General features: G+C 42.2%; 1 protein-coding gene across 7 annotated transcripts in view; it reads right to left on the bottom strand.

The window, feature by feature from the left end:
- Positions 1-24,818, bottom strand: part of Ulk4 (unc-51 like kinase 4) — a 623,492-nt gene that overhangs the window by 67,183 nt on the left and 531,491 nt on the right. The window contains exon 37 of one of the 7 annotated variants that reach the window (XM_047532459.1): positions 18,043-18,459. The exons of the other annotated variants lie outside the window; for them this stretch is intronic. Within the exon in view, the coding sequence (XP_047388415.1) occupies positions 18,433-18,459 (27 nt within the window). The 3' untranslated portion in view covers positions 18,043-18,432. Of the gene's footprint in view, positions 1-18,042; positions 18,460-24,818 lie in introns of those variants that run through there. 7 annotated transcript variants of the gene reach the window in all.

The following is a 24,818-nucleotide window of genomic DNA, read 5'->3' as shown; positions in this document are numbered from 1 at the left end:
GGTTTTCCAAACATTTATGGCTCAGTCTGGATAGCAGTGAATCAAGTGTTAGAAAATTATGGTTATCTCCTGTCTCTAGTGTTCTTTTTCTTTCTTTTGGTATTTAATTTTAAATAAATTTTAATTCTAAAAAACATGTATACTCACTGAAAAAAACTAAGTGCTTCATATCCCTACATTCATATCATACATGGCTAAGAAAGGGAGTTTTTGTCTTTACAGTATTCACCATTACATGGATACACTAACCATGGTTTGGTGGCTACTCTTTATAGTTCATTTTCTAAATTTATATAACCATATAATATTCAAAATATTTTTATAAAATTGGATCTTCCTACATATACAGTCATACAATCCAATACCATAAATGTCTTTTGATATCAATACATCTAGTTCTACCTCATTCTTTTTATTTTTTAAATTTTTTTATTTTAAATATTTTTTTAGTTGTTGATGGGTCTTTATTTATTGTTTACTTATATGTTGTGCTGAGAATTGAACCCAGTGCCTCACACATGCTAGGCAAGCACTCTACCACTGAGCCACAACCCCAGCCTTTTTTTAAATAAAAGTGTAGCACTGCATTATACAGGTAGGCCAAAATTTACATAATGCACATCTACTGATGAACATTTTACATTGTCTCCAACTTTTCACCAATCCAATGTAGCAAAAAACACCTTTGTTCATGTATTTTAGGGTTTATAAATCATTTCAATGGAAAAAAAAAAGCTCTTAGTAAGAAAGAGTATTTATTGGAAGAGGATATGAGATTTGACAAATGTTACAGCATTAGGGAATAAAAGTACAAAACTATACGGAATTACAGAAACATAAGTATCAAAATTAAAGTTTTCTGACTTATATGAGCAGGAAGATATTTCTGATTAATACCACATTAATTTGCCTTTCCTCCACAGGCCCAGTTGACCTTTTCTCCCCTGAAGGTAAGAGCCACTTCCTGCCACAGATTTTATAGCCCTACCTTTTTTGAGCTTCCTGGACTCATTGGTCTGGAGTCAATGCCAAAGAGATGAAGTCGCCAGCACAAGGACGCTCTGCATCTAGAGATGCACGCCTATTTCTTTCTTGATGTATTCAATCAACTTCTATCAACTGATCTCTCAACCTCCTGGGGACTAAGTTCACTTTCCCAAGAAAACTGACCTTATGTTGACTTCTTTTTATGAGTTTTACAAATTATCTGACAATCAGAGCAATTTGGACATCTGCCAAGCTTGGCCACTGCTCACATGCTATACCAATTCCTCAGGCAGTGCTTACCTAGGAAATTTTAAAAGGCAAAATCGAAATTAGGTTACCGATAGCTACTTTCCTACAAACCCAACCCAGGGATCCCATGGAAACACAGAAACACAGTTACAGAAGCATCGATGACATCGTAAGAAGCACACTGCGTCACTCAGGAGACAGCAGGCAGAGGCTCGGAGCCAATCACAGGTGGAGATGTCATGTTCTGAGTCACCTTAAAAAATCAAAAGAACCTTTCACTATTAGCACTTGTGTTTTAAAAGTCCTTTTATATCCATGATGTCACTAGGGCTTCATAATAATTCTGGGGAGCAGGGTTGAGGCCATGGAAATAGTCTAGCCAGGCCACAGAAAGTCTGAGGTTCAGGGTTTTTACCAAGACCTACTGTCATGCTCACACTGGCTGCAGAGGTCAGAGAGAAACAAGGTGGGGAGGTCAGAGGACAGTAGAAGAGGCAAGCAGGAGTGGCTGCCATCTTTACAGGGAGTCATGTGGGATCTGCAGTTTAAAACTTGGCATTGCAGTTTCCTCAAGTCTGAAGGGTCTGCTGATTTAACACAGACTCCTCACAAAAAACCAGAGGTCTCAAATCCCCCAATAGTGGGCTATTATTGATATACCCTAGCAAACTCTTGCAGGTATAGCAACCATATGATTGAATAGAGAGAGTGGTTCTCCAAGCTGACTGTGGTATCTGTTGGCTCTGTAGGTCTGGCCTATAACGATTCGTTAGCATAAGAGATCTCTAGTTAAGTCTGGATTGCATCAGGCAGGTCTGTCCACCTGGGGGCCGAGAGCTCCTCTGGGCACAGCAGTGATGCATGTAAGAGATTCATCAAGAGAGCAGCAACTCTGGGCAAGTCTCTCCAAACCCAGCTTGTACTCTGGGGCTCCTGATAGCTAATCTACTTCAATTACCTAAAGAAAATGGAGTGTTCTACGATAATAATGTGTGCAATTACAGAATAATAGTGGAGTGTTTAATATTAATTCCTTGCCTTTAGATCCTTGGAAAAAAGTGAAAACAAGAAGAAAAAATCCCCATCTAAGGTTATGTCTATGCTCTTCATTTCCTGTACACTCCCTAAACCCCAGAGTAACCAGTGTCTTGATGCCATTTAGGATTCCTCAGTTTCTCATTTGTTCTGTCTGTTTCGACATTTTCTTAAGCATTTTACAGATTCAAGGTAGTAATGAACTTTCTGCAATCTACTTCCCTCATCACTCCATAACATTTTACCAAATTCACAGAATCTCTAAAGGCATTTGGGACAAGTTTCTTAGCACTTTCTTTTATTTTTTTGGATTATTTAATGAGTGTTCCCTAATAATTCAACTATCAATAACTTCTGCTTCTTCCTAGTGCCTTATATAGAACAAGCGGTCGGTAAATGTTTGTTACTATAGAATGAGTAGATCTAGAATTAGAGGGAAATAAATCACGATTGTAATTAGTAATTTACCTGGGACTGCTGTGTGATTTTTCCTTCTGCCTATCTTTCTGTGCCTTCCACATGTTAAAATAATAACTGCTAAAAATTAAGTAAAATGAGAAAGTGTGTGTGTGTGTGTGTCTTGTAACCCAGGCATGGTTTGAATAGCTCTGTTAATTTTTCATCAGTTTGCTAGGTAGTCTTTATGCAGGTGTTTTAGTCAGTGTTTTTGTTTTTGTTTTTGCCACAGTGACCAAAAGACTGGGTAAGAACAATTTTAGAGGAAGAAAAGTTTATTTGGGCTCATGGTTTCAGAGGTTTCAGTCCATAGCCAGCTGACTCCAGTGGTCTGGGCCCAAGATGAGGCAGAACATCATGGTGGAAGGGTGTGGTGGAGGAAAGCAGCTGGGGACATGGCACCAGGAAGCCCAGAGGGTTCCTCACCGGGAACAAAATGGAAACCCCAAAGGTATTTCCCCAGAGACCTACCTACTCCAGCCACACCCACCTGCCTACAGTCACTACCTAGTTAATCCTTATAAGGGGATTAATTCACTGATTAGGTTAAAGCTCTTATAACCCAATCATTTCACCTCTAAACTCTCCTGCACTGTCTCACATTGAGCTTTTGCAGAATACCTAATATCTAAACCATCACAGGTAGGTTGGAGTGCTGCCTGTTCAGGAAAGGTATAGCAAATAAACCATAACTGGCCCACCTGGTAGCACAGGATAATCAGTGAGGAATATTATGAATTCAGATTCCTGGGGACAGTGATGCAAGACAGTGATTCGGTTGGTGTGGACTGTGGGTCAACTGCCTTCAAAGCAGCAGGGCTGTGGACTGGTACTGGAGAACCACGGAGCTAAGTAAAACGGTTAGTGCCAAATCAATAAAGCTCCAGGCCTATCTAGTGGTTAGGTGCTATTTATTATAAGATGTCAAGATTTTTAGAGGAGGATAAAAATTCACAGGACAGTATAACTAAGAAAAACAACAGTGACAAACAAAACTCAGGGTAGGACAAGGTCACATTTGCAGAATTGCTTTTCCCTCAATTGTTTATGATGAGATATGAGTTGCTATGGTGAAGGGAAGAGGGCTGAATATGGAGGGCGTCTAAAAGGGGGTTGCAAATCAAAGAGGGTTTTACCTTATTTCTGGGGGTTGAATGGAGAGGCTGCCTCATCTACTCTCAGTTGGAGGCGTGTGAAGTCACTTACGGTTCTATTAGCCACTCAGGTTCTTTATGTCTTTCTGTCTTCCCCAGGGCACCCCAAACCTTGGCTACAAAGACAGGGTGTCCCACTTGACAGCCTACACTCCTCCTAGCTCTACATTTCTGGGCCTTTAAGATTTTGGACAATTTTTTCATGGGCTATTTCTCTGTATAGGCCATGGAGAAAAAGATCAGTGCACTCCCTTTAAAGCAGGTCCATAAATATATATAAAAAGTGAGCCACAGGAAGCATCTCTGGCATAGGCTCGGCAGGGACTCCTCTCTGCTGGCTGCCACTTCCCTCCCTCTGCTTCCAGGGCTTTCCAAATGGGGCAGCTGGAAGTGCCCATGTGAAGCTACATAATCAGTTAAACAAAGAAAGATTTCCAAGCCTTTGAAGTACTCTGCTTAAAGAAAGATATCCAAGATGTATGTGTTAATATGTGAGAATATATTTGAACTTTGTGGAAAAGAACTGCACAGAGTAAAAAAGTCACATGTTCAATTAACTCCTGTTTTAATCCACCCTTTGAAGGAGTAGAGATAAAGACTCAGACAAAGGGAAAAGGGGAGGGAGAAGTGATTGAGGCAGAAACACCCAGAAAGTCACGAGGTCACAGAAGAGAAGAGATTGCCAAAATGAGGGCCCTTTTCAGATAGAGAATTTAAAACAGGATAAAAATTTTATAATGTTGAGAGTGAAAGGGAGAAAGGTGAACAAAAGTAAACTGATATTTACACAAATGTGCAGAACAAAACTTAGGATTCTAAACTGATATTTAAAAGGTGCGTTTAACAATGGCACCTTTATAATAGTATTTTTTGAAAGACAAGTAGAATGGATAATTAAGTCATGGAATAACAGTATGAAGTATACTCAGTAAAAGTAAGTTTTAAGTCAGTTTTCTTCAAAAGTTATACTGGGAACTAAGGTAGGTTGTTTAATGCAGGTTAGCCTCATGGTAAAGCTCACCAGCACAGTGTAAAGAATCACAGTCCACAGCCTGAGATTTAAGGACCCATGACAGAAATCATCAGCATCTTCCCAAACTTATCAATTTCTACTCTCAGTTACAAATTCCTAACTAGTAAGAATATTGCCATCTTCATATTATCATCATCAAGTTTTATGGAATTGGGGATTATTGAAATATATCTCAGTGGTGGCTAATGTTTCTTAGGAACAAACTCAAGAGAGAATAAAATTAGACTCTGCTTTGCAAACACGTCATGACCACCAATGACACAAGATATAGGAAAATCTCAGCCTGTACCATGTGTTACAGAGTTCTGTGCATGATGTCAGCCTTTACCCTGGAGGTGTGTAATTACAAACAAATATCCTGGAGGCTTTGAGAATCAGGGGAGTTGGAGGTGAGTGGCATCAGGACAGAAAGGATGGACTTGGTCTTTGAATATCACCAAAATTCTCACCTCAAATATTTCTTATTTTAGATATTTAAAAGTTCCACCCCAAGTCTCTAAGGGAATACATAAAAATGGAACACATTGACACAAAGCAACCCAAATAAAAATTGCTCTGCCTTCTTTAAAAGAAATATTTAACCTGAAAACAGGAGAAACTGTGCCGCAAGTCTTTTTAAACTTATTCTGGAACCAAGCCAGGCTGGGGGATGAGGGGGAATATGAGGACCCAGCTCACTGTCGCCTGCAAATTGCTGAGGCCCAGTCTTGGCCCTCCCAGCAGGACCCATTCCTGTTACCAGAACCACAGGGATGGAACCTCTCTGCAGGGAAACACTTTCTGGGCAAAGGAAAGCAGCACGAGAGCCCAGGAACACGTGCAGGAAAGGGTCTTCCCATGTTAAATTTAAGGCTTCTAAGAAATCTTAACAGAAGTAGATGGTGGGAGAAGTTCAAGGCCCTTCTGAAACCTCTGCAGTGTTCCTGGGATCTGGCTGAGGGAAGGAATAGGATGTCAGGAGAGCCCTGTGGACCTCTGTCCTGTGTCACTTGGATAAGCCGAGAAGTCCACACCTCAGGGAGGAGTCACTGCATTTAGGGTTTAAGGAGAGAACTTAGGTATAGGTTGGCATGGAGGTTGCTGATTCAAAGATGCAGCAGGGGAAACAACATCTGAACCTTATTTTACCTCAAAATGCCCACCCTCCCTCCTCTACAAATGCCCACGGTCTGTCCCTTCAGCCATGCAGAATGTGTGCTATTGAAGCCGGTGCAGCACGTCATGCTGTGGCCTCCCACTGCTCCCTCAGTCCCTTACCGGGCAGCATCTGAGTTTCCTTCACCTCATGCCTCCTTCATGTACTGTGTAGTTAGACCACCATGCTTATGCTGAACATGTCCAGATTTTTTTGTCATGATTCCCTAAACAATACAGTATATCAACCACTGACATTGTATTGGGTATTGTAAGTCATCAGAGATGATTTAAAGTATATAGGAGGATGAATATGGCTTATTGCAAATACCACTCTATTTTATATAAGTGAATAGAGCATCTAGGGATTTTGGTTTCTGCAGGGGGTAGGGTCCTAGAACCAATCTTCCACAGACACCAAGGGACAACTATATATTATTATATTATTTGAATAAAAATAAGAAGTTTGAATGTTATAAGTTCAAACTGATATGGTTTTGACAGTTTCCTTGCATGAGACAGGTTGAGGCTCAGGAATAAGTTGCCGTGTCCCTGTCACTGTTGCTGTCTGGAAGGGCCTATATGAGGGAGGAGTGGGTGTGAGGGAGGGGGAGGGCTGGTACCTGAGGGGCATATCAACACCAGCCATACCTGCTAGGACAGGAGAAGCATGCATGGCTGTACCCACACAATGTTAGCACATGCACACATGGGGAATTGAGAGACCTGGGCGCAGAATTCACCTGCAACCAAGACTGCACGGCGCTTGATGATTTGTCATGCACCTTTCCCACAGGTGTGCTGAAGTGTTACTGTTTTCATTTCACAAGACAGAATCTTCACAGCCAGTTAGCGGCAGAGCCAGCCTCAAACACAGGCAGTAAATCCAAATCCAAACCTGACTCATTTCCCACTGCCTGGGAGCCAAGTGCAGTCCCCTGGCTTTCCCACCCTAAGGGAAACCCTGCAAGGCAGGCAGCTCTGGATATGGCAGCCTTACGGGTCTGTGATCAGGGGACAGGCTGGTATCCATGGGACAGATGGACACTGAGTACCTTTCTGTTTGACTTCGTCTCTGAGAACCAGAGAGAAAGATGATGAGAGCTAATCAAGTTCTCATCGCCTTATACTCTCAAAGGAGAGACATTTCTCAAATGGAACAAAACAATTTCTTTGCCAAGAAAAGCTTTTATGTTCACCTTCAAAATAGCATTTCTGCTTTGCGAAGAGCCTTTCAGAGGGACACCTTCTTTGAAAGGGAGGAAGTAAATATGAAGAGAGAAAGTGTCTGCAGCTCCAATTTTTCTCCAACAGGACTGGAGTGCTTTGACATAAGGGAGTCTGGCACCTGGGATTCCAGTGTCCCTTCCCCCCAACTGTGAACCAGGTGTTGGGAGGCTGCTGCTGAGCACCCACAGGACACTGCCCTGCTGCATAAAGGAGCCCTGAGTGCTCCTGCTCTGAGAAGGTCGGTGTCACTGCAGGGCTCCCGGGCTTCATAAAGGAATTCCAAGGTGTTTAAGAGAAGTACGCAAACGTTACTTTCTGGATTATGTGGGTTCCTTATTACTTAGCCTTACCTCTTGATTGGAAGACATTCCCCACTGACCTTTCTACAAATTTTGCTTTAAAATGCTAAAGACTGTCCTTAAAATCCTAATATGATCTTATGGAATTAAAAAAGTATATAGTAAAAAATCCCACTTGCTGAGATATGATTTGCCAGGAAGTTCTCTAGTTCCCTAGAGGGATGTCAGGGAAGAGATCCAGTGTGTTGTGGAGGGTACAGCAGTGTATTAGGATGCTGCAGGAACATAGAACTAAGAGGACAGTGTGTGTGCATATACATATATGTATATATAAATACAGACAGAGATTCATTATGAGGTATTGACCCATGCCATTATGGAGGGTGCAAAGTCCCCAATCTGTGGTCTGTGAGCTGGAGACCAGGAGAGCTGGAGGTGTAGCTCAAAGCCTGAGAGCAGATGGTATGGATTCTAGGCTGAGTCCAAAGGTCTGAGAACCAGGAACACCAAGGGAAGAAGACTGACATCACAGTTCACACAGGCAGAGATACTGGATCCTCCCTTCCTCCACCTTTTTGTTCTGTTTGGACCCTCAGTGGATTGGTGATGCTTACCTGCCCTGAGGAGGGCCATCTGCTTTAGTCAGTCTACTGATTCTATGCTAATCTCTTCTGGAAACATCATTAGGAACACTCCTAAAATTAATGTTTAACCAACTATCTGGACATCTCTCAGACTAGTCAGGTTCACACATAAATAAACCCCCAGAAGCTGCACAGTGGGCACTATCACCTGGGGGCAGAGACCAAGGTAAGGTTCTGCGGACACTACCAGAGTTCTGCCCAATCTCCTTGGGTCTCTTTTCTGGTCCGCGCCCTCTTCCGTGGACTTGTGCCAGGAGACCTAGTCAGAGGGTTGCTCTTGGCCTGCCAGCCACTCTGTCTGCACTCCCAGAGAGCTGCAAGTACCTGGAATTCACTCCTGCAAGGCTGCCTGTGTCAGTGACTGACTTGAATGTCACCTAGGAAGGCCTGGTTAGCTAGACTTGAGCAGGAACAAATTTTGAGGCACAATCTTATACCTAGTATCCCCTGTGCAATCAGGATGGAGTCACCCTCCAGGCATACTAAGGTAGTACACGGGTTCAGGTTTGGCTTCCTCCTGTTCCCCATTCCACTTCCCTGTCACAGTACACAACTTGCACCCAGATATTTCTCTCTGGGTCTGCTTCTGAAGGACCCCCTGAGACAGAATGCTTACTGCTAAGGGCCAGTAGGGCTTCTGGTGAGGTGGGGACGGGACAATCTCTATCGACTCTTCAATTTTTTGCTTTGGGTCACCCGTTAGCAATAATGGGAATTATACTTCAGAATTCAGACTTCTCCATATAGCTAGAGGAAAAAGCCTTTTTTGAATACAGCAGCTTTGCTTACCAGCGAGTTTAATCATATTCACACCTAAAGACCCATCTATTACTGTTGCTTAACACTTGTGGACAGTGGGGGTGGTAATGGCTGTTGTTTTCCTCAATAGTGATTAATATTATTTCCATAAATTTGTAGAAGCTCTTATTAAAAAGAAATAAAGTATCCACCTAAGCAGTGCATGAAAATCAGCATAATATTAACCAAAAGAGGAAATTAAAAAGGAAAATGTCACCAGAAATTTTAGCTTATCAATCTTCATTCTTCCCCTTTAACACTGTTTCGCTGCTGCTTATATCACATTTGCATAATTAAATTGCTGGAAGCGTGTGTTTTAATTTGGATGGAAAGTATATATTATTTCTACTGTGTAAAAATTATTTGATGTTTGATTGAGTTTTTAATGCTCACTCTTCAAATTACTAAAGACAGAAAAATAGTTTTGTTTTTCTGTTCTTTTTTCCTCTAACCTATTTGACCAGGAGGCATTCAGATATTGTTAGAAGGTTACATAGTACAAAATTAAGGTCAAACTAATGCAAATATAAGTCTCTAGGAGACGGGAAAATGGAGAGCTAATGCCCAGGTTAGCCTGTCCACAGTTGCAGGCTCTTATTTATCACGTGGACTTGATTGGAGGTCATATCTCTCTTCCTCATTCATTCAAGAAATAACTGTTGATGTCTACTTTGGGCCAAAAAGGGATTAACTAAATTGCCAAGGTGTAATATAGCAGTTACTAGCCATGTGTGGCTATATGATTTGCTAAATTAATTAAAATCAAATAAAATTAAAGTCCAGTTCCTCAGCACTAGATGTACTTGGAGTGCTCATTAGCCACCTATGGCCAATGGCTGCTGTACCAAATGGGACAGACACAACTCATTCCTGTCATCACAGAAAGTTCTACTGGGCAATGCTGAACTAAATGATCTCTAAAAGTTCTTTCATTTCTAATGTGTGATTAAATAATGTGAAAATGAGCCCAGGTTCATACTGGCAACCATGCTCAGTGCCAAGCTGAAGTGTCTGCCATTTTACATGCGTTCACTGGGAGTGTTACAGAACTGGACAGGCTGGAGTGAGCACACGGGGGATGAAGGGGCCCATTAATACTCTTGAAGGAAATGAAGGACCCAGAAGAGGAGAAGACACATGTGCAAACAATACAAGCAGGCATGGAGGTAAGAGAGTAATTCTTAAGCTGAGTACAGAACCAGCCTCCTCAAATTTTTCACATGGTAATCTAGTTGTCTATCCCACCTCTGAAGTACCGTAGGCCAGTGACATAAGTGGTATGTCAAATCAGAGCCTTTTGATTAAAAGGCTTCAGGGTGGTTATGGAGGTACAGGTCTCTAATCCCAGCTAGTTGGGAGTCTGAGGCAGGAGGATCACAAGTTTGTGACCAGTCTGGTTAATTCAGTGAGACCCTGTCTCAAAATAAAATAAAAAGTGCTGGGGATGAAGCTTAGTGGTAGAATGTCCTTATGTTCAATCCCCAATACTGCACACACACACACACACACACACACACACACACACAAAACTTCAGTGTTCTCCAGGTATGAGTCCTTAATTCCTCATTAAGTTCTGTGGTTATACCACTAAGGCATTCATACTCTTGAGGATAGGCAGGATTATGCTGCAGCATTGACAGCAAGGGAGGAACAAGTTGACTGATATGGAATTCACCATTTGTAGCCAGGTCTGTGATGGTGTGATCATTTATATTATTTTTCAACAGACAGTCACTTGAACTTGACCATGTGGCTTGCATGGCATCATGGTGGGTAGAGATACTTCTTATCTCCTTGACTTTGGACTTGACCATGTGATTTGATTTGGCCAATGGGATTTGTTAATGGATATAATGCAAGCAGATGCCTGGAAGGTACTTTCATGGTTGGATTTTGGTCTTTTGGTGCTTCTGCCACAGCCTTCAGGAAATTTTGCTCTGACTAGGCCATTGACCAACATACCTCTTGCACTCAGTCTAGATTAGGTCAGCTGGACTCAGAAGACCTGCAATCATGTGATCAAGAAATAAATGCTTATTGATGTATGCTACAGAGTTTAGGGGATATGTTGTACATTATTGCGGTAATGGATAACCATTATAGATGCTGATAAAAAGCATGGCTAGCCCTGGGTTAGAGAAAGTACACCATGTGACACTGATTTTGTTGACTAACTGAGCTCTTTGAAGGAAAGGACTGGAAATGCCATTTTAAGCATTATGAAGATATACCAGATCGGCTTGGACAGCTATAGTTCCATTTGTCAATGTTTATCTACACTATGGAAACCTACTAAAAGCATAACAGCAACTGAGAGGAAGAAATGCTGATGTTGGAACCACCATATGTCATAACTTTGATTTTGCAAAATATATAAGTTCCCAGTCATCTTCATCAAGTGTATTATTTGTCTCTATGATAAATTCTTCATGTTCTATAATGGAAAGGGAAAGAGGAGACTTTGAAAATAAATGAATCTTTAAAAACCCTCATTTTCGAAAACAAAACCCTTGTTTTCTCTCTTCTCTCATACCAACTTTACCATCAGAGACCCCGAGGCAAAAAATCACCAGAATATAGCAATGTCTGGCACAGAAGAACAGATGAACAAACACACACACACACACACACACACACACACACACACGAATGGCAAACCTGAGTCCATCATGCCCTCCCACACTCCACAATCAGGATCCAGGTGGGGCAAGAGCCACCTCTCATCTCTGCCCCTTAGACTCAGAGCTACCCTTCCTGAAAATCTGTTGCAGGAGGTTGGCTGCATCCTCTGGTAGCAGCCAGAAGGGTGAAGGACAAGGGAAACAAAGACCTGGGGGCTGCAGCTTGCAATCAGGAAGCTTAGGGCAAATGATTTTAGGGCAGCCATCTTTGATCTTGAAGGCTCCCGGAAAGAAAGCCCTGCTAAGCATCCCCAGGAAGACCCCATTCCTACATTTCACTTTTCTAATCAAGATGATGTTTGTCCCTCAGAGAAGAAAGACAAATAACTGAACAGCAAAAATGAACTTTAGATATTCTTTCACATATTGCTTTAGAAATGGAATGCAATCTGAAGTGACTGTAAAATGGTTTCATAAATCAGAATTTTTCTATATTAAAAGCCAAGGCAGCATAAAATTGTAGCAAATATGTTACATGAAGTAATGAAGTAACTTATGGCTTAAAAAGTTTTTAATACAGCTTGTGATACAGTGTGGGTGAAACAGAACCAAATGCCATGGTGGTTTAGTGAGTGTTCCTCCCTCTGATAAAGTTCTCATGTGTGGAAGGAAGCATATGGGAGAGTCAATCAATGAGTCCATGGTTCAGAATCAAGCTTCTCTAAATTTTCATGCAGGGAAAGAAGCAAACCTAAACAGTCCTAACAGAAACATACAGCCATGGGCTACTTCACGTTCTTAGGAAAGAGATCAGAATGGGGAGGTAAAGGGCTGTCCAGAAGGCTAATGAACTTGCACTGCAATCTACGCTTCCATCTTGAGTTTCTATTGAGCCTGAGGTTTCTAATAATAGATTTTCCTTGTCTATGTTGCAATCAAAGCTGATTTAGAGGCCTCTAATAATTAGGATGTTGCTACTGTTATTAGAGCTAAAGTCATATAAGAAATGCATAGGCAGCTACTGCCTAATAAAGAATCAAATGAACAAAAAAGTAAATGGTTTGCAAGCTGTGGTCTTGTTTTAATTTGAATCTTCATGAGTTCCCATCACATTGTAAACATACATAAGGATGAATAAGCCTCTGTCGCCGTGGAAGCTTCTCCCTCCAACAAACGCTAATTATCTTTCTGTTTTCTACTCCAGACCTCGTGAGGCGATTACTGACGGGGACATAAATGGGACTGAGGAGCTGCAGCAGGGCTGATGGGCCCTTCTCTTTGGTTTTACACAATTTATTTGAAAAGAAATGACACGCCTAGACAACACTTTAAGCATCTCTGTTATCTTTATATTTTTTAACACGGGAAACAGGATTATTAATGCTCCTACGTTAATGTTCATTAATGCTCCAGTGCCACAAGCTTGCATATGCTGCCCCTCCGTGTTCTTCACTTTAGCAGCATCATTGGAACCTTTGGCTGGGCAAGCTCTGGGGAAGGGATGGGTCTTCTTTCAGGATTCTCCTCAGAGCAATACTAAAGCTGAGAGCACCCTCTCCCCAACAGAGAGACTCCTGCTCCCACAGGACCCAGGGGGCTGCTCTTGATGCCTGTCTCCAGTTTGGAGCACAGAGACCCTGGAGCTCCTTGGAGTCCCTCTGCACCAAGCACGGATTTGGTCTAACCGCCTCTAGAGGAAGCAGGGAGGGTCTAGTAGGCACCTGGGGCTGCAGATGGCAACCACCCTGGCCGTATTCAACCAGGGCAAGCTCATCATCTAACTGCCTGGTCCCACCAGTCCTATGACCCTTCCCTGTTCCCAAAATCCATGGCAAGGCCTTAGTGAGGAGCCGCTCTGGGTAGCTTCAGAGCACTTAGTTTGCTCCACTGGTACATGTTTTCTTGTACTGTATTTTTCAGTAATGTACTTCAAATTCCTCTTCCTCAGTGGGCTACAAAACTCCTTGTAGGCAAGGGGATTTTTTTAAAAAATTCATTTTTTAACCCTAGTGCCTGGCACAATCCCTTGCAGACATTTAATTCTATTTCCCCTTCTCTCCTTCCCTTCCTTCCTCTTGTCCTTCTGTCCTCCCTTCCTCTCCATGTCTGTGTGTCTTCTATGTAAGTTCCATGCACTTTGCTTAACGCTAGTGGGGAGTGAACAAGCAGTTCCTGACCTCTGGTCTCTATATAGAAACTAGACCTAAGGATTCATGAAATGCTACAGTGTGGGTGAGACAGGAGGTCATCAGCCCTCATCAGATAATGCTCTACTTTGAGACTTGCACAGGCAGCAGTGATTTGCCAGGGGAATAGGTAAGGACAGGAGGAGGGATGGGAAGGGGATATTGTTTACGTAGAGGGAAGAGATCAGTGCTGTTGGAAGTACAGCTGATGAAGGGAACTGTGAGGGGCTTGAACAGTTGGCAGGTGTAGAAGCAGGAAAGAAGCACAAGTCAGGAAGGACTTCCTAAACCACATTCAAGATCCCAGGCTTTCTCCAGGGAGCAGGGGGCATTGCTGTCTGGGCTTCAGCAGGACAGGGAGGTATTCTCGTGAATGGACAGTTGGCACTGACTAATGGATCGCCTCATGTGTGCAGGACCCAGCACCTGCTCCCTAGGACTCTTCTCTTCTTCCTCTTCAGTTTCCCACCACTTATTTGGATACCGCACAACAGCTTGAAGTTAAATATTACCCCTTTTATTGGGTGGGGGGGGTTCTCCTTCTCACACGTGCCTCACAAGGAACACTGAATTTCCTCTGTGACAATGAGTCCTACCCTTTTTGGCATACTGAAGTTCTTGATTCCACCTCTGTGCAGAAATGAGCTCAGCAACACTAGCTTAGTGCTTCCCCAGATTGGGCTGCCTGGAGGGCAAGAGGTCAGTGGCCAGCAGTCAGGAGGAGAAGCTGGGGAGGGAGAGGAGGAGGAAGGAGAAGAATACTGCCATTTCATTCCTTTAGACTTAGTTCAATATTTTCAAACTTTTGCATTTAGAGTATGTAAATTTTTGTCATGAACGACTTTTTATAATAACTGCATAATGAATAAGGGAATGTATTTTTTTGTGTGTGTTGCAGAAAATAAATCTGAAGTAAAACAACCAAAAAAGATGAGAGCAAGTGAGTACTCTCTGAGTTCTCTTTTTCTAAGGCAATTAGCTTAAGGAATTGTTTTCCAAGGTATGGAGCATTTAACATGACAAATGAATGGACAGTCATTTGAATTTGAGGGCTCAGTCACATATGGACTCTGCTTTTTTCTGATGAGTTTCAAACTTTTCTAATGACTTAAAAATAACCTACAATACATGAGTCATTACTCAGGGTTTGTCTTCAAAGAATGTCAATTACAGAATTTAATCACTAGAAATCCCGCCCCACTTTTTTTTAAGACAGAGGAACAAACATTTAGAGAAAAAACATCCAAAGGATTTGTAAGTAAAGATTTATACCTTTTTTTTTTTTTAATAGAACAGGCACTAAATAAAAGCTGAAGCTCTAGCTGAGTTCAAAGGCATACTGCAAGGGCTTTCAAGTTTATCCCAATAATCAACTCAATCCAAAGTCATGCATGCGCTGACTAGACATGTCATGTATATACTGCTTTTTAAGTCTTTAGTGTGCAAAAATGTCTTTATTTTTGGAAAAATGGTAAAATAAGGAATTCTTAGTTTAAGTATTCCCAGTTCAGAGTCCATAGTCTCAAACTGTGAAACCTGACTGTCCATAGCACTCTAGCAAACTAGACAGGTATTTCACTCCCTAGCTCTCAAAGACCAAGATATAGACAAGCCCCTCCCAGGCCAACTGCTGATTTATTTTGCCAACTTCATTTCTCCCTCCTTTTCCCCTTCATGCATGCAACACTCCATTCTAAAAGTTTCTTATTCTCTCTCATGTATGGTTCTCCCTTTCCTGCCTCCATATTGCTCCATGCTATTCCCTGAATCTAGAATACTCTTCCCTTTGTATCTACATGTCCAAATCATGTATTTCAGAACTCATTCAGGACCACATTCTGTAAGAAACTCACCCCACTTCCAGGGAAGAGAGGCCTCTCCTTCCTAGGGACTCAGTCCTGGGCCATTTGTCACCCTGCATCATTGCTGTCCACTCTGGGCTCACTGAGAGTAGGGTAACCTCAAGGAAATACTTAATGGATTGCTTTACTTACAAGAAGCATCAGTACCTGTTACTAGTATAAGCAGTAAGGAATTAGGAAGATATGAACACACAGATTCTCCGAGTTAAAAGTAAGACAATTGAGAGATGGCAGAAGAAGCGTAAGGTCTCAAATGTGAAAGTATGCATTTCCAATACAGGTCTATTCACCTCTAGCAAATTACAAGTTGGTATTTCTGAGTCCCTGAAAAAGGTGTCCTGGAAGACAAGGTCAAGACTATCATTTTTAGCATCTGTGAAATGCCAGGGTTTGGGCAGTTCTTTACTTAATGTTATTTCTCAAAACAGCTCCTGAATGTACATATTGTTATTCTTGTTTTACATAGGAGGAAACTGGGGTTGAAGGGGATAAGTGAACTCAAAGAGATTCAATTAGCTAAAAACCCTCTATCTCCAAAGTCTTCCCACAACTTTAGTTAAGAACTAAAGTTACAGAAATATAAACATGAACAGTGAGTCAGGTAAAATAGGGGTAAATAGATGTGTAAGATTCTTTTAAGTGACGCTAGTTTTATACCAGGAAAAAATCTAAAGAGGCTGTCTGCATACTTCTTCCTAGAACTTCCTGGTTCATGAATCTTCTTGCCTATTAGATCTGGCATCATCTTCATGGTGAGGAAAGAACCAGCCATTCTGGCTGCCCTTCTCCAGAGTGAGCCAGTCCTCAGTTCTCAGCTTCTGGGTGACTCCGAGAGTTCAGTGACTCCTGAGCAGTGAAGGTCTTCTGTAAGGTCACCCAGGCCTTTCTTTAAGAGACCTGAGGAAGCCTGAGAAGCAGTGATCTGAGTGGTTCACAGTCTCTAAGACACAGGTCCAAACAGATGAGACTGTGTCAATCTTTCCCTCTCTGAACACGTTTGGAAGACAGGGGCATCTCTTGCATTCAGGCCATATGAGAGGTCACCTGAGACAGAAGGATGAACTGGTACTGAATTCATCACACATCTCCACTCCCAATTTACTACTCATAGAGCTCACTGTTCTCACAATACAAAAATCCATCCATCATCCCATACCTATATAATGTAACTCCCAGAAGGCAGTCAGAGACACTTGTGACTTGACTAGGGACAAAACAAATATAGACCTCTGGGGACATCCTTCTTACGGAAACCTGGCCATCTAGGATGGCTCCTGAGAGCTGACCTCTAGGTCCATTTGCTTTGAAGTGACTTAAGCCAAAATTCTCTCCCCTCCAGCCTCTATACCTGGGTCTTCTCAGGGGCCAGCATGGAACTGCTATGCAAACCACCACTCAGCATTTTAGCACTAGGACTGTTGGTAGTAGTAATAAGTAGCAGCTTCCAAATCCCTGTCCCTCCTGAAGAACCAAACTCTAGGAAAGGCACAATTGGGCTTAAGAAGGGCAAAAATAGTGTCTTCTCTACCCTCAGTCCATTTGTCAAATATAAACACAAGACTCTAATTTCCCCTTGGAGTTTCGGGCACACTTATAAAGCATGTAAGTTCCTCTTTGAAGGATTCTTGCTATGGAATTCAGGGCCCCGGGCACTTTATCCCAACTTTCAATGATGTAATAATTCTTTGTGTAGTTTTTCCCCTGTAAAGAAAAGGAAATATCATCCTGGTGCCAATATCAAGGCCACACATCTTTCTGAAAAATAAGACATGGATTATTTTGTCCATCTTGACATTATTAATATGGACATAAATTCTGTTATTTCATGGCATATGGTATATATTTTATAATTTAATTCTACACTATGATGAATGTGATTTGTGAAAGTCATTTCTTCACAAACATAGATCTTTTCTATATCTTATGCAAATCTGCTATTTATCAAATTTAGCATTCTCATATTTGACCTAAGAAGACAATAAGAGTATAAATTGAAGGAATAGTTTCATAAAATCCTAACTTGGCTGTTTCTGTCTCCTCTACAAGGGGTAGCATGTAGCATGCTCTTGATCTTCTGCTTTTGATTTTGTTTTTCTTGTTTTGTGAGTCACTGGTACTTTATTAAGAATAAAAATTATGGACCCTTTCTCCAGAAAAATATGCCTGAACAGAAAACCAAGGTTTTCATATAACTGATTTTATTTCATTAGAATTTGTTTCCTTAGCAAACAGAAGGTAGACATAATCTTTATAGAGAATTATATATCTTTCTCTATCCTTTTTATGTGTTTATTATGAATATAAACCAAAAAGTAATCCTGCTTTAGAGTAAACTTTAATTTCAAGACCTAAATGTTGCTTAGTTTGCACAGGAAGCTGAAACTATGACATAGTCTTTGACAGTATGTGTGTATGTTAACAGTAAACAGAATAAGGTGCACCAAACAACTCCTGGATCATCAAGGACTCTTTGCATTTAACTCAAGGTTCACTCTTTACTGTGTATTTCAATAAGTGTCACTGTGTTTGGCAAAGTTTGCTTCACTGGGCCGCCTCTGTATTGTCATCACAGAAAAGATGCAAAAATCCAACTTGCCACCCTGAAGTCTCTGAGCTATAGCAGCCTTCAAAGGAGCTGGGTGGAGCTGCCAGAAGTATACTTTCCTCTTTCTGCAGAAAAATTAAGGAAGCTTTGTCCTTTTGGAGACCAACCTTCAGGGCCTCTTCTTCCATCATGGGGAAGTTTATAAAACTGTCTCCACCCGCTTCTTCTAGAATGAAAGATCAAGATGTGTCATAAGATCAGTAATGGGGACTGTAGGACCTTGTCAGGAAAGATTTTCCTCATTCATATGGCAAAAATTGAACCAGAACTTCTAAGTGAGTCACATGATAGACTTACCCCATGCAGACCGTTCTGAGGATGGCTTTCCTTTCCGCCCCACCCCGGGTGGCTTAGGACTTCACATCCTGCATCACGCTTGACAAATCCCTGAACAAGCTGGCCATTCAAGGCCTTAGCTGTCCTCACAGCATTCGCCACCAAGGTGGGAAAACCTGTGGGTCTATGCTGACAGCTGGGTGCCAGAATGTGCAGTGGTAGAGAGTAGTGGTGCCTCCTTCTCAAGAGGAGTTAAACCTGGGGCTCTTTGGCTGCAACAATATGCACCTGATGGACAAAAGCCATAGGCTGGTTTCCTGGAAATACACCAGGAATTTCACCGAGGTGCAGTCTAAAGTGGGAACGCTATTTATCCCTCTGGGATGTATACTGAAATATTGAGAGTGAGAAATCCCAGGGATTCAAGAATAGGTAGTATTTGATGGGCACTGCTTCATTCTTTTTCTTCTCGTTCAAGTTGCAAGTCCTAGAATCGCAGTCTTCACCACTCTGAAACACTACAGGATACTTATTGGCTGCTTAAGAGAAGATTTTCCCTTGGGGATAACTTTCCAAATGGAACCACCTTTCAACAGGGAAGATCCCCACTGCTTGGCAAGGCTCTAGGCCAGGTGAACAGAAAGTCTTCCTTTGAGTCTGCTGCATCCAGCAGTGGATGCCCCAGTGACTTCTGGGGTTGCCTCCAACCATAGGGTTGGGGAGCTGATCTTCCCTTCTCTCTAGGTCATCTGCTTCTATAACACAGAGCCTCAATGGGGTGCTATTGCTCCTCAAGGGTGTAAACGGGGGTCAAATCTTAGATATTACAATGGTTTATGTACCTCCACATGATCACAATATATAGACAGATATCAAAATAGTAGAGGGAGAATTAGGAAAAAATATCTAAGAAGGTTCTTTTGGGTGCATAACAAAAAGGTTGACAAACACTGCTCTAGTATACTTAAGAAGGGGTGTCTCTGCCTGTTCTTAGGATCTTTGGCCATCATGGCCTCTTACTCCTTACTTAGCTCTTGGCTGTTTTCCACATGGCTTTGGAGACCACTGAGTCCCCTCCCTCATACATGCTACAACCATCACTGTAGCTACTGAAGAAGAGTTAGGACCACATACCACTGACGGTGCCTGCTGCCAAAGGACTCATCCTCAATGCACCACTGACTGTATTCATCACCTTATCTACTGACAGATTCAGGGTAATTTGTAATTCCAAAGCAAAAGCATAAATTTCTGCATCAAGTTTTGATGTTCCCACAGAGTTTTTAACCATATTCCACCACTGGGAGGCCCCCCTCCATTTTGTAGAGACTCCATTCTTTCAGGTAAGAGCTCATTCTTCCCATGCTCTTGGTTCTAGAACCTTCTGGCCATGCACAAGAAGCCCCAAATAGTCCATACCATAACACCAACCCCACCCTAGGAATCCAATTCCTTTGGATTTACCCAGCAGAACAGTTCAGCCCCTCTTTGCTTAACCTCCTCCCTTGGGCTAGGCTCCTCATCCCCGAAGAACTCAAAGCCTAAAAAGGAGACTGCTTAGCATGCAGAAAGGCAAATGACTCAGAGGGCCTAATCTAAGGAGTTGCAACAGGGAATGTGCAAGCCCTTGAGGTCAGACAAGGCCACTTTACGAGAGTACGGGGCATACGCATTTTCAGATTTCAAGCAACAACACCATGTTCTACCCACTCGATGGTGCCCATGTTTCTCAGAATCTGCCTCTCACCTTCCCCTTTCACACTTTTACTGGGGATTCTTGTTCAAGGCCAGCAATCTCTGGTAGCTTTCCACTTTGGGCTTGGGGAATTTATGAAAGGAATTGCCTTTGGCCCATCCAGGGATGCTCCAGCTCACTCTGTAGAAATTTAAAGCTTGTTATCCTTTGTTCATGGGACCTTGTATCTTAAAGGCCCCTCTGGACATCCAGTTCCCACTGGCTCTTAGAATAAGCAGGGCAGGTATCCATTAGGCACTGACTTACCTCCCTTACTACGGACCAGATAGGGCTCTATTCAGATGGCCAGTGATATGGGCACAGAGCTGCATTAGTGTATTTGACTTAACTATTTGGAGCAGTGGAGTATTAACATGAAGTCAATAATAACTAAAGCAAAACAAGGAAAGGCTGTGCTTACTAGATTACAACTTGTTTCCAAATCTGTATTCATTACAGACACATTTAATTGCAGATGAGAACATGTGCTCAGTTGTCCTAGTCTTATTTCCATAGGGAACACCCACGATTTTGGTTAAAACAATGCTGGATGAAGTAACAAATAGTGACACATCCCTCCCTCCACCCCCACTTCAGTGACTTAATTCCTTACGAGTTCATTTCTTGTTTCCCTTCACAGATAGTTCAACACAAGTTTCAGAGGTGGCTTTCTACCTGGAGCCTCAGAAACTGATACTCCTTCCATCTTGTGGCTCCAATGTCCGATTTAAGACTCAGAGCCTTTTGTATACAGTTATCAAGTGAGAAAGGAAGAGTTGAAAACATAGCTCTGCCTCCGAAGTAAGCTCAACTCAGAAGTCACGCACCTGCACTCACACACCACTAGTGCAACTCAAATGCCAGGAGGCTTCATATCTCAACTCAAATGAGATATGAAGTTTAGTTATGAGCCACGTAAGATGATGACCATACTTGGTTCATCACTGGCCACTCTGTCACTGCTGTCAATCCACAGTAGCTGAGCAGAGGCTGCATTGGGATCACAAACTCATGGGGAAGACTTCACAAGACGAACAGAGCCCAATCTCCCTTGACGGAAGACTTGAGGATTTGGCAGGGGTAACTCCTCTCCCAAGCCTCACTGTCTGCCATTTTCATAGACCACAACCATTCTGTATCAAGCCTCTGGGGCTGTTTCAGAATTTCAGTGGAATCTGGTTTTCAACTGACTGTGTTATATATAAAGCATATTTTCAGTTAGCTCAGTTAGTTTTAGTTTCTAATCACAAACACTGTGTGTCAATACTCTGGTACCATGTCCCTTACCCATTAAATTGGGAGCTCTTTGAGGACAAGACACCATAGAGTACTCCTAGTACTTTTTGCTCTTGAGTTGGGAATGTGAAGAAGCTTGACAATGGCCAGCTTACAAAAGTGGAAGGTCCCACTCAGGGCAATCAAACTGCTAGGATCAGGCAAGCCCACCAAAGAAGCTGTGCTTACAAGATTACAACTTGTTTTTCCAAAGGATACATGTAATTACAGATGGGCACTGCCGTGCAGTGCACTTGGTCTCTGTTATATTATGGAAGTCCAGAATGGCTTGCTGACCTCAATACTGCTGCATGCCCATTCCCTCACTGATCTGGGCTGTCTTCTTTCCCTTTCCACAACATGTGCATCAAAGCACTGTTATATTTCTGTTCATCTTTCTTGAAGGAGTTGCTCTTGATTCTTTTGCACAATGGAAAGCAACTAGGAAACTCCTGTTTGCCAAGGTGTTCACTGTGCTAATGGTAAAGACATCATCCAAAAATGTCTGTCTGTTATTGAGGACTTGTTCCCCAAGGAAAGATCTCCAGTGGCAGAATTGTAGGAAATAAGAATAACTTTCAGGAAGGACCCAAAAGACAGAGAACTCTAAAGTAGAAGGGCATTGCTAGTACTCTTCAATCACCCCAGAATTGTAGCTCTTGGTCCACCACATCTTAGACTGGACCTGGGTTGAAGCTCAACCTTCAAACCTAAGAATGCCCTTGGGCTTAGCAAAGTCCCACAGAACCTAGCTCCTCTTACAGACAAATTATTTTATAATTCTTTGTCTGTCTTGAAGACTCAGTGATTTCTTATTTAGCGTTTTCTTTTCTATGAGTACATTTTTAATAGAGATTTTGAGGTAGAAAGTCTTCAGGGCAGTATTCATAATTACCCTCTTTACTGTAAGAGAGCTGTCAAGATTGTTGTTTTGGAAAATATTTTAGAAGGTCTCAAATCAAACTGCATAATCAGCACCCGTGTTTTATGCAAATTAGAAGATATATTCTTAACCGCATCATAGGAACTAATCATCCCAGCACCACTGCTCAGAGAAAGCATCTGCCATCCAAAATTTAGAACAATAATTCACAGTCCATGGAACGGTGCATCACCACAGATTAGACTTGTTATAAATTCATAATGATTTCATATAAAAACATTACATTTTAATAGTTTCAAGAAATGACAGGGTAGAGCTGGTATAAATGTTTAACTAGCATTGTCTCATATTTCACACTTTGTTTATTTCATTATTGGATGTGCTAAAATGAAATAGCTAGCTTAAAAATGTCATCAAACTAAAAACAGAAAACTTGGGAACAAACACTATGTGAACTGTCTCTAGCCTTTTGCAGGTAAACACCTGGATATTTTGCTTAATTATCGCATAATTTTTCCTTATGGGTGATTTAAATTGTTAATCATTCTGACCTTGGTGTGATGAAACATAGGTCATGGCCTTTACATTTTTTTTCCATATTTAAGGCTACTATGGACAAGCCCATCCCCCTGGGTTCTTCATACCAAACGGCTCTTCAGCTATTCTGTGACTCTGAATGTTTTTCTATAAAGGAAAGAGAATCATTCAAAAAACATCAAGTCTTATTAGTAGGAATTTGAGATGTGACAGTCACTGGAATATTTCAGACACCGAGATGAGACCTGGAGCTGCCTGGCAGGAATATGTTAGATTTGTCGTTGTCAAGTGTGTATCATCTGTTGCCCTGTCCCTTGATGGCCTCTGTTTTTAAATCCTCAGTGATCCCGATGTTTCTTTTCTGATGCAATGACTCACAGAGGCCCAAGGATGGGGTGACATTCTAAATTACAGCACCAAAAACAATATCCTTAATATTAACCAGTGGTAGAATAATCAGACCTCAAAGTCTATACTCTACAAAGCAGCACAAAAGGACAGCTGTGGGACAGTATGGATGGTATGACTGCCTTTTTCTGGTATTTTAACTTGCCCAGTCATTTCTGTAATGTCTGAATTGTTTTCATATGCTGCTTATGCAATTAGAAAATGAAAATGAAGATTTAATTTTGCTAAAAAAATTAATGTTCCTGTGGTCTATGTGGTCCAAAAGGCAGACAGGATCAGGTAGAAGTAAGGTGAAACCAGGCAAAGCCCATCAGAGCTGGGAGTTCAGGCAGCAGCTCTGAGTGGCAGTGGCAAGTCCTGGGTAGGAGCAAGGCAGAGGGGACAGGAGATCCAAGGGAGCAGCCTGGGCAGTGGTGTCCAGGTGGAATGAAGCCTGACAGTTTCAAGGGGCAGGTTGAAAACAGCCCCGCTCTGCACCTGGTGAAGTGGAACTTTGAGTTTGAGCAATGAAGGACTTAGGCCCATGCTTGGGGAGATGGCAGAGGAAAGGAGGACAGCAACAGTACAAGGCGAGATGATAAGCAGCAAGAGAGAATTAGGGATGCCCGTAACCGAGAGAGGTGAAGCCCCTTCCGCTTGCAGGCATCGTCTGCAACCACAGAACAGCATGGAAACAGAAGGAAAAGGTGACCCTACAAGGTTAGAGTATGTGAAGACATTTGGGTAAATATTTGATTTTCACATAAATCTGTGAGGCTGAGGCTATATTATCTCTCACTCATTGAGAAAGAAATGTTTAAGGAAATGAAGTAACTTGTTCAAGGTTGCCCTGTGTAGAGCTGAGGCTGAGACCTAGACCTGACATCATCACCTTGCCTTGTCATGAAAGAGACCTTGCAGGGAATAAGCAGCTGAGCCACCTGTGAGAAAGCACTGGTGGTGTGTGGGCAGAGGTCTCTCTAAGTGTGGGAAGATGCTGAGCTGGCAGGAGCTCAGCCACCGCAGCCTCAGGGTAGGTGGAACTGAAGATGCAAAAATGTCCCTCACTGTCAGGTTCTCAGTGGGACACCAAGGTCTCACAGTTCAGGGGGTGTGTGGCTAAGCACTCTCTGAGCCTAGAGGCTGTCACCTGCGTTTGCTCATTATTGTCAAGCACAGAGCCACACACACAGTAGTAGGGCTCATGCATCTGTAGTGTGCGTTCACAAATGTAATGGCTTAGGCGCAAGTCTGTAGCCTGCTAACCCAACAACCTACCCACTCTTCTTTAGGCTGTATTTTCAAAAGACAGGGATCTGATGAGTGCTTACTGCAGCAGGTGTCATGGCAGATCCAAAGATGAATAAAAATCATACAACTAACACTTAGCACCTACCATGTACTGGACACCATTCCAATCGCTTTTATAGAA

The sequence above is a fragment of the Sciurus carolinensis genome, chromosome 17 (genome assembly GCF_902686445.1).
Source record: "Sciurus carolinensis chromosome 17, mSciCar1.2, whole genome shotgun sequence".
NCBI lineage: Eukaryota > Metazoa > Chordata > Mammalia > Rodentia > Sciuridae > Sciurus > Sciurus carolinensis.
Note: the sequence above shows the minus strand (reverse complement) of the source record. Positions and strands in the feature narration are given on the sequence as shown.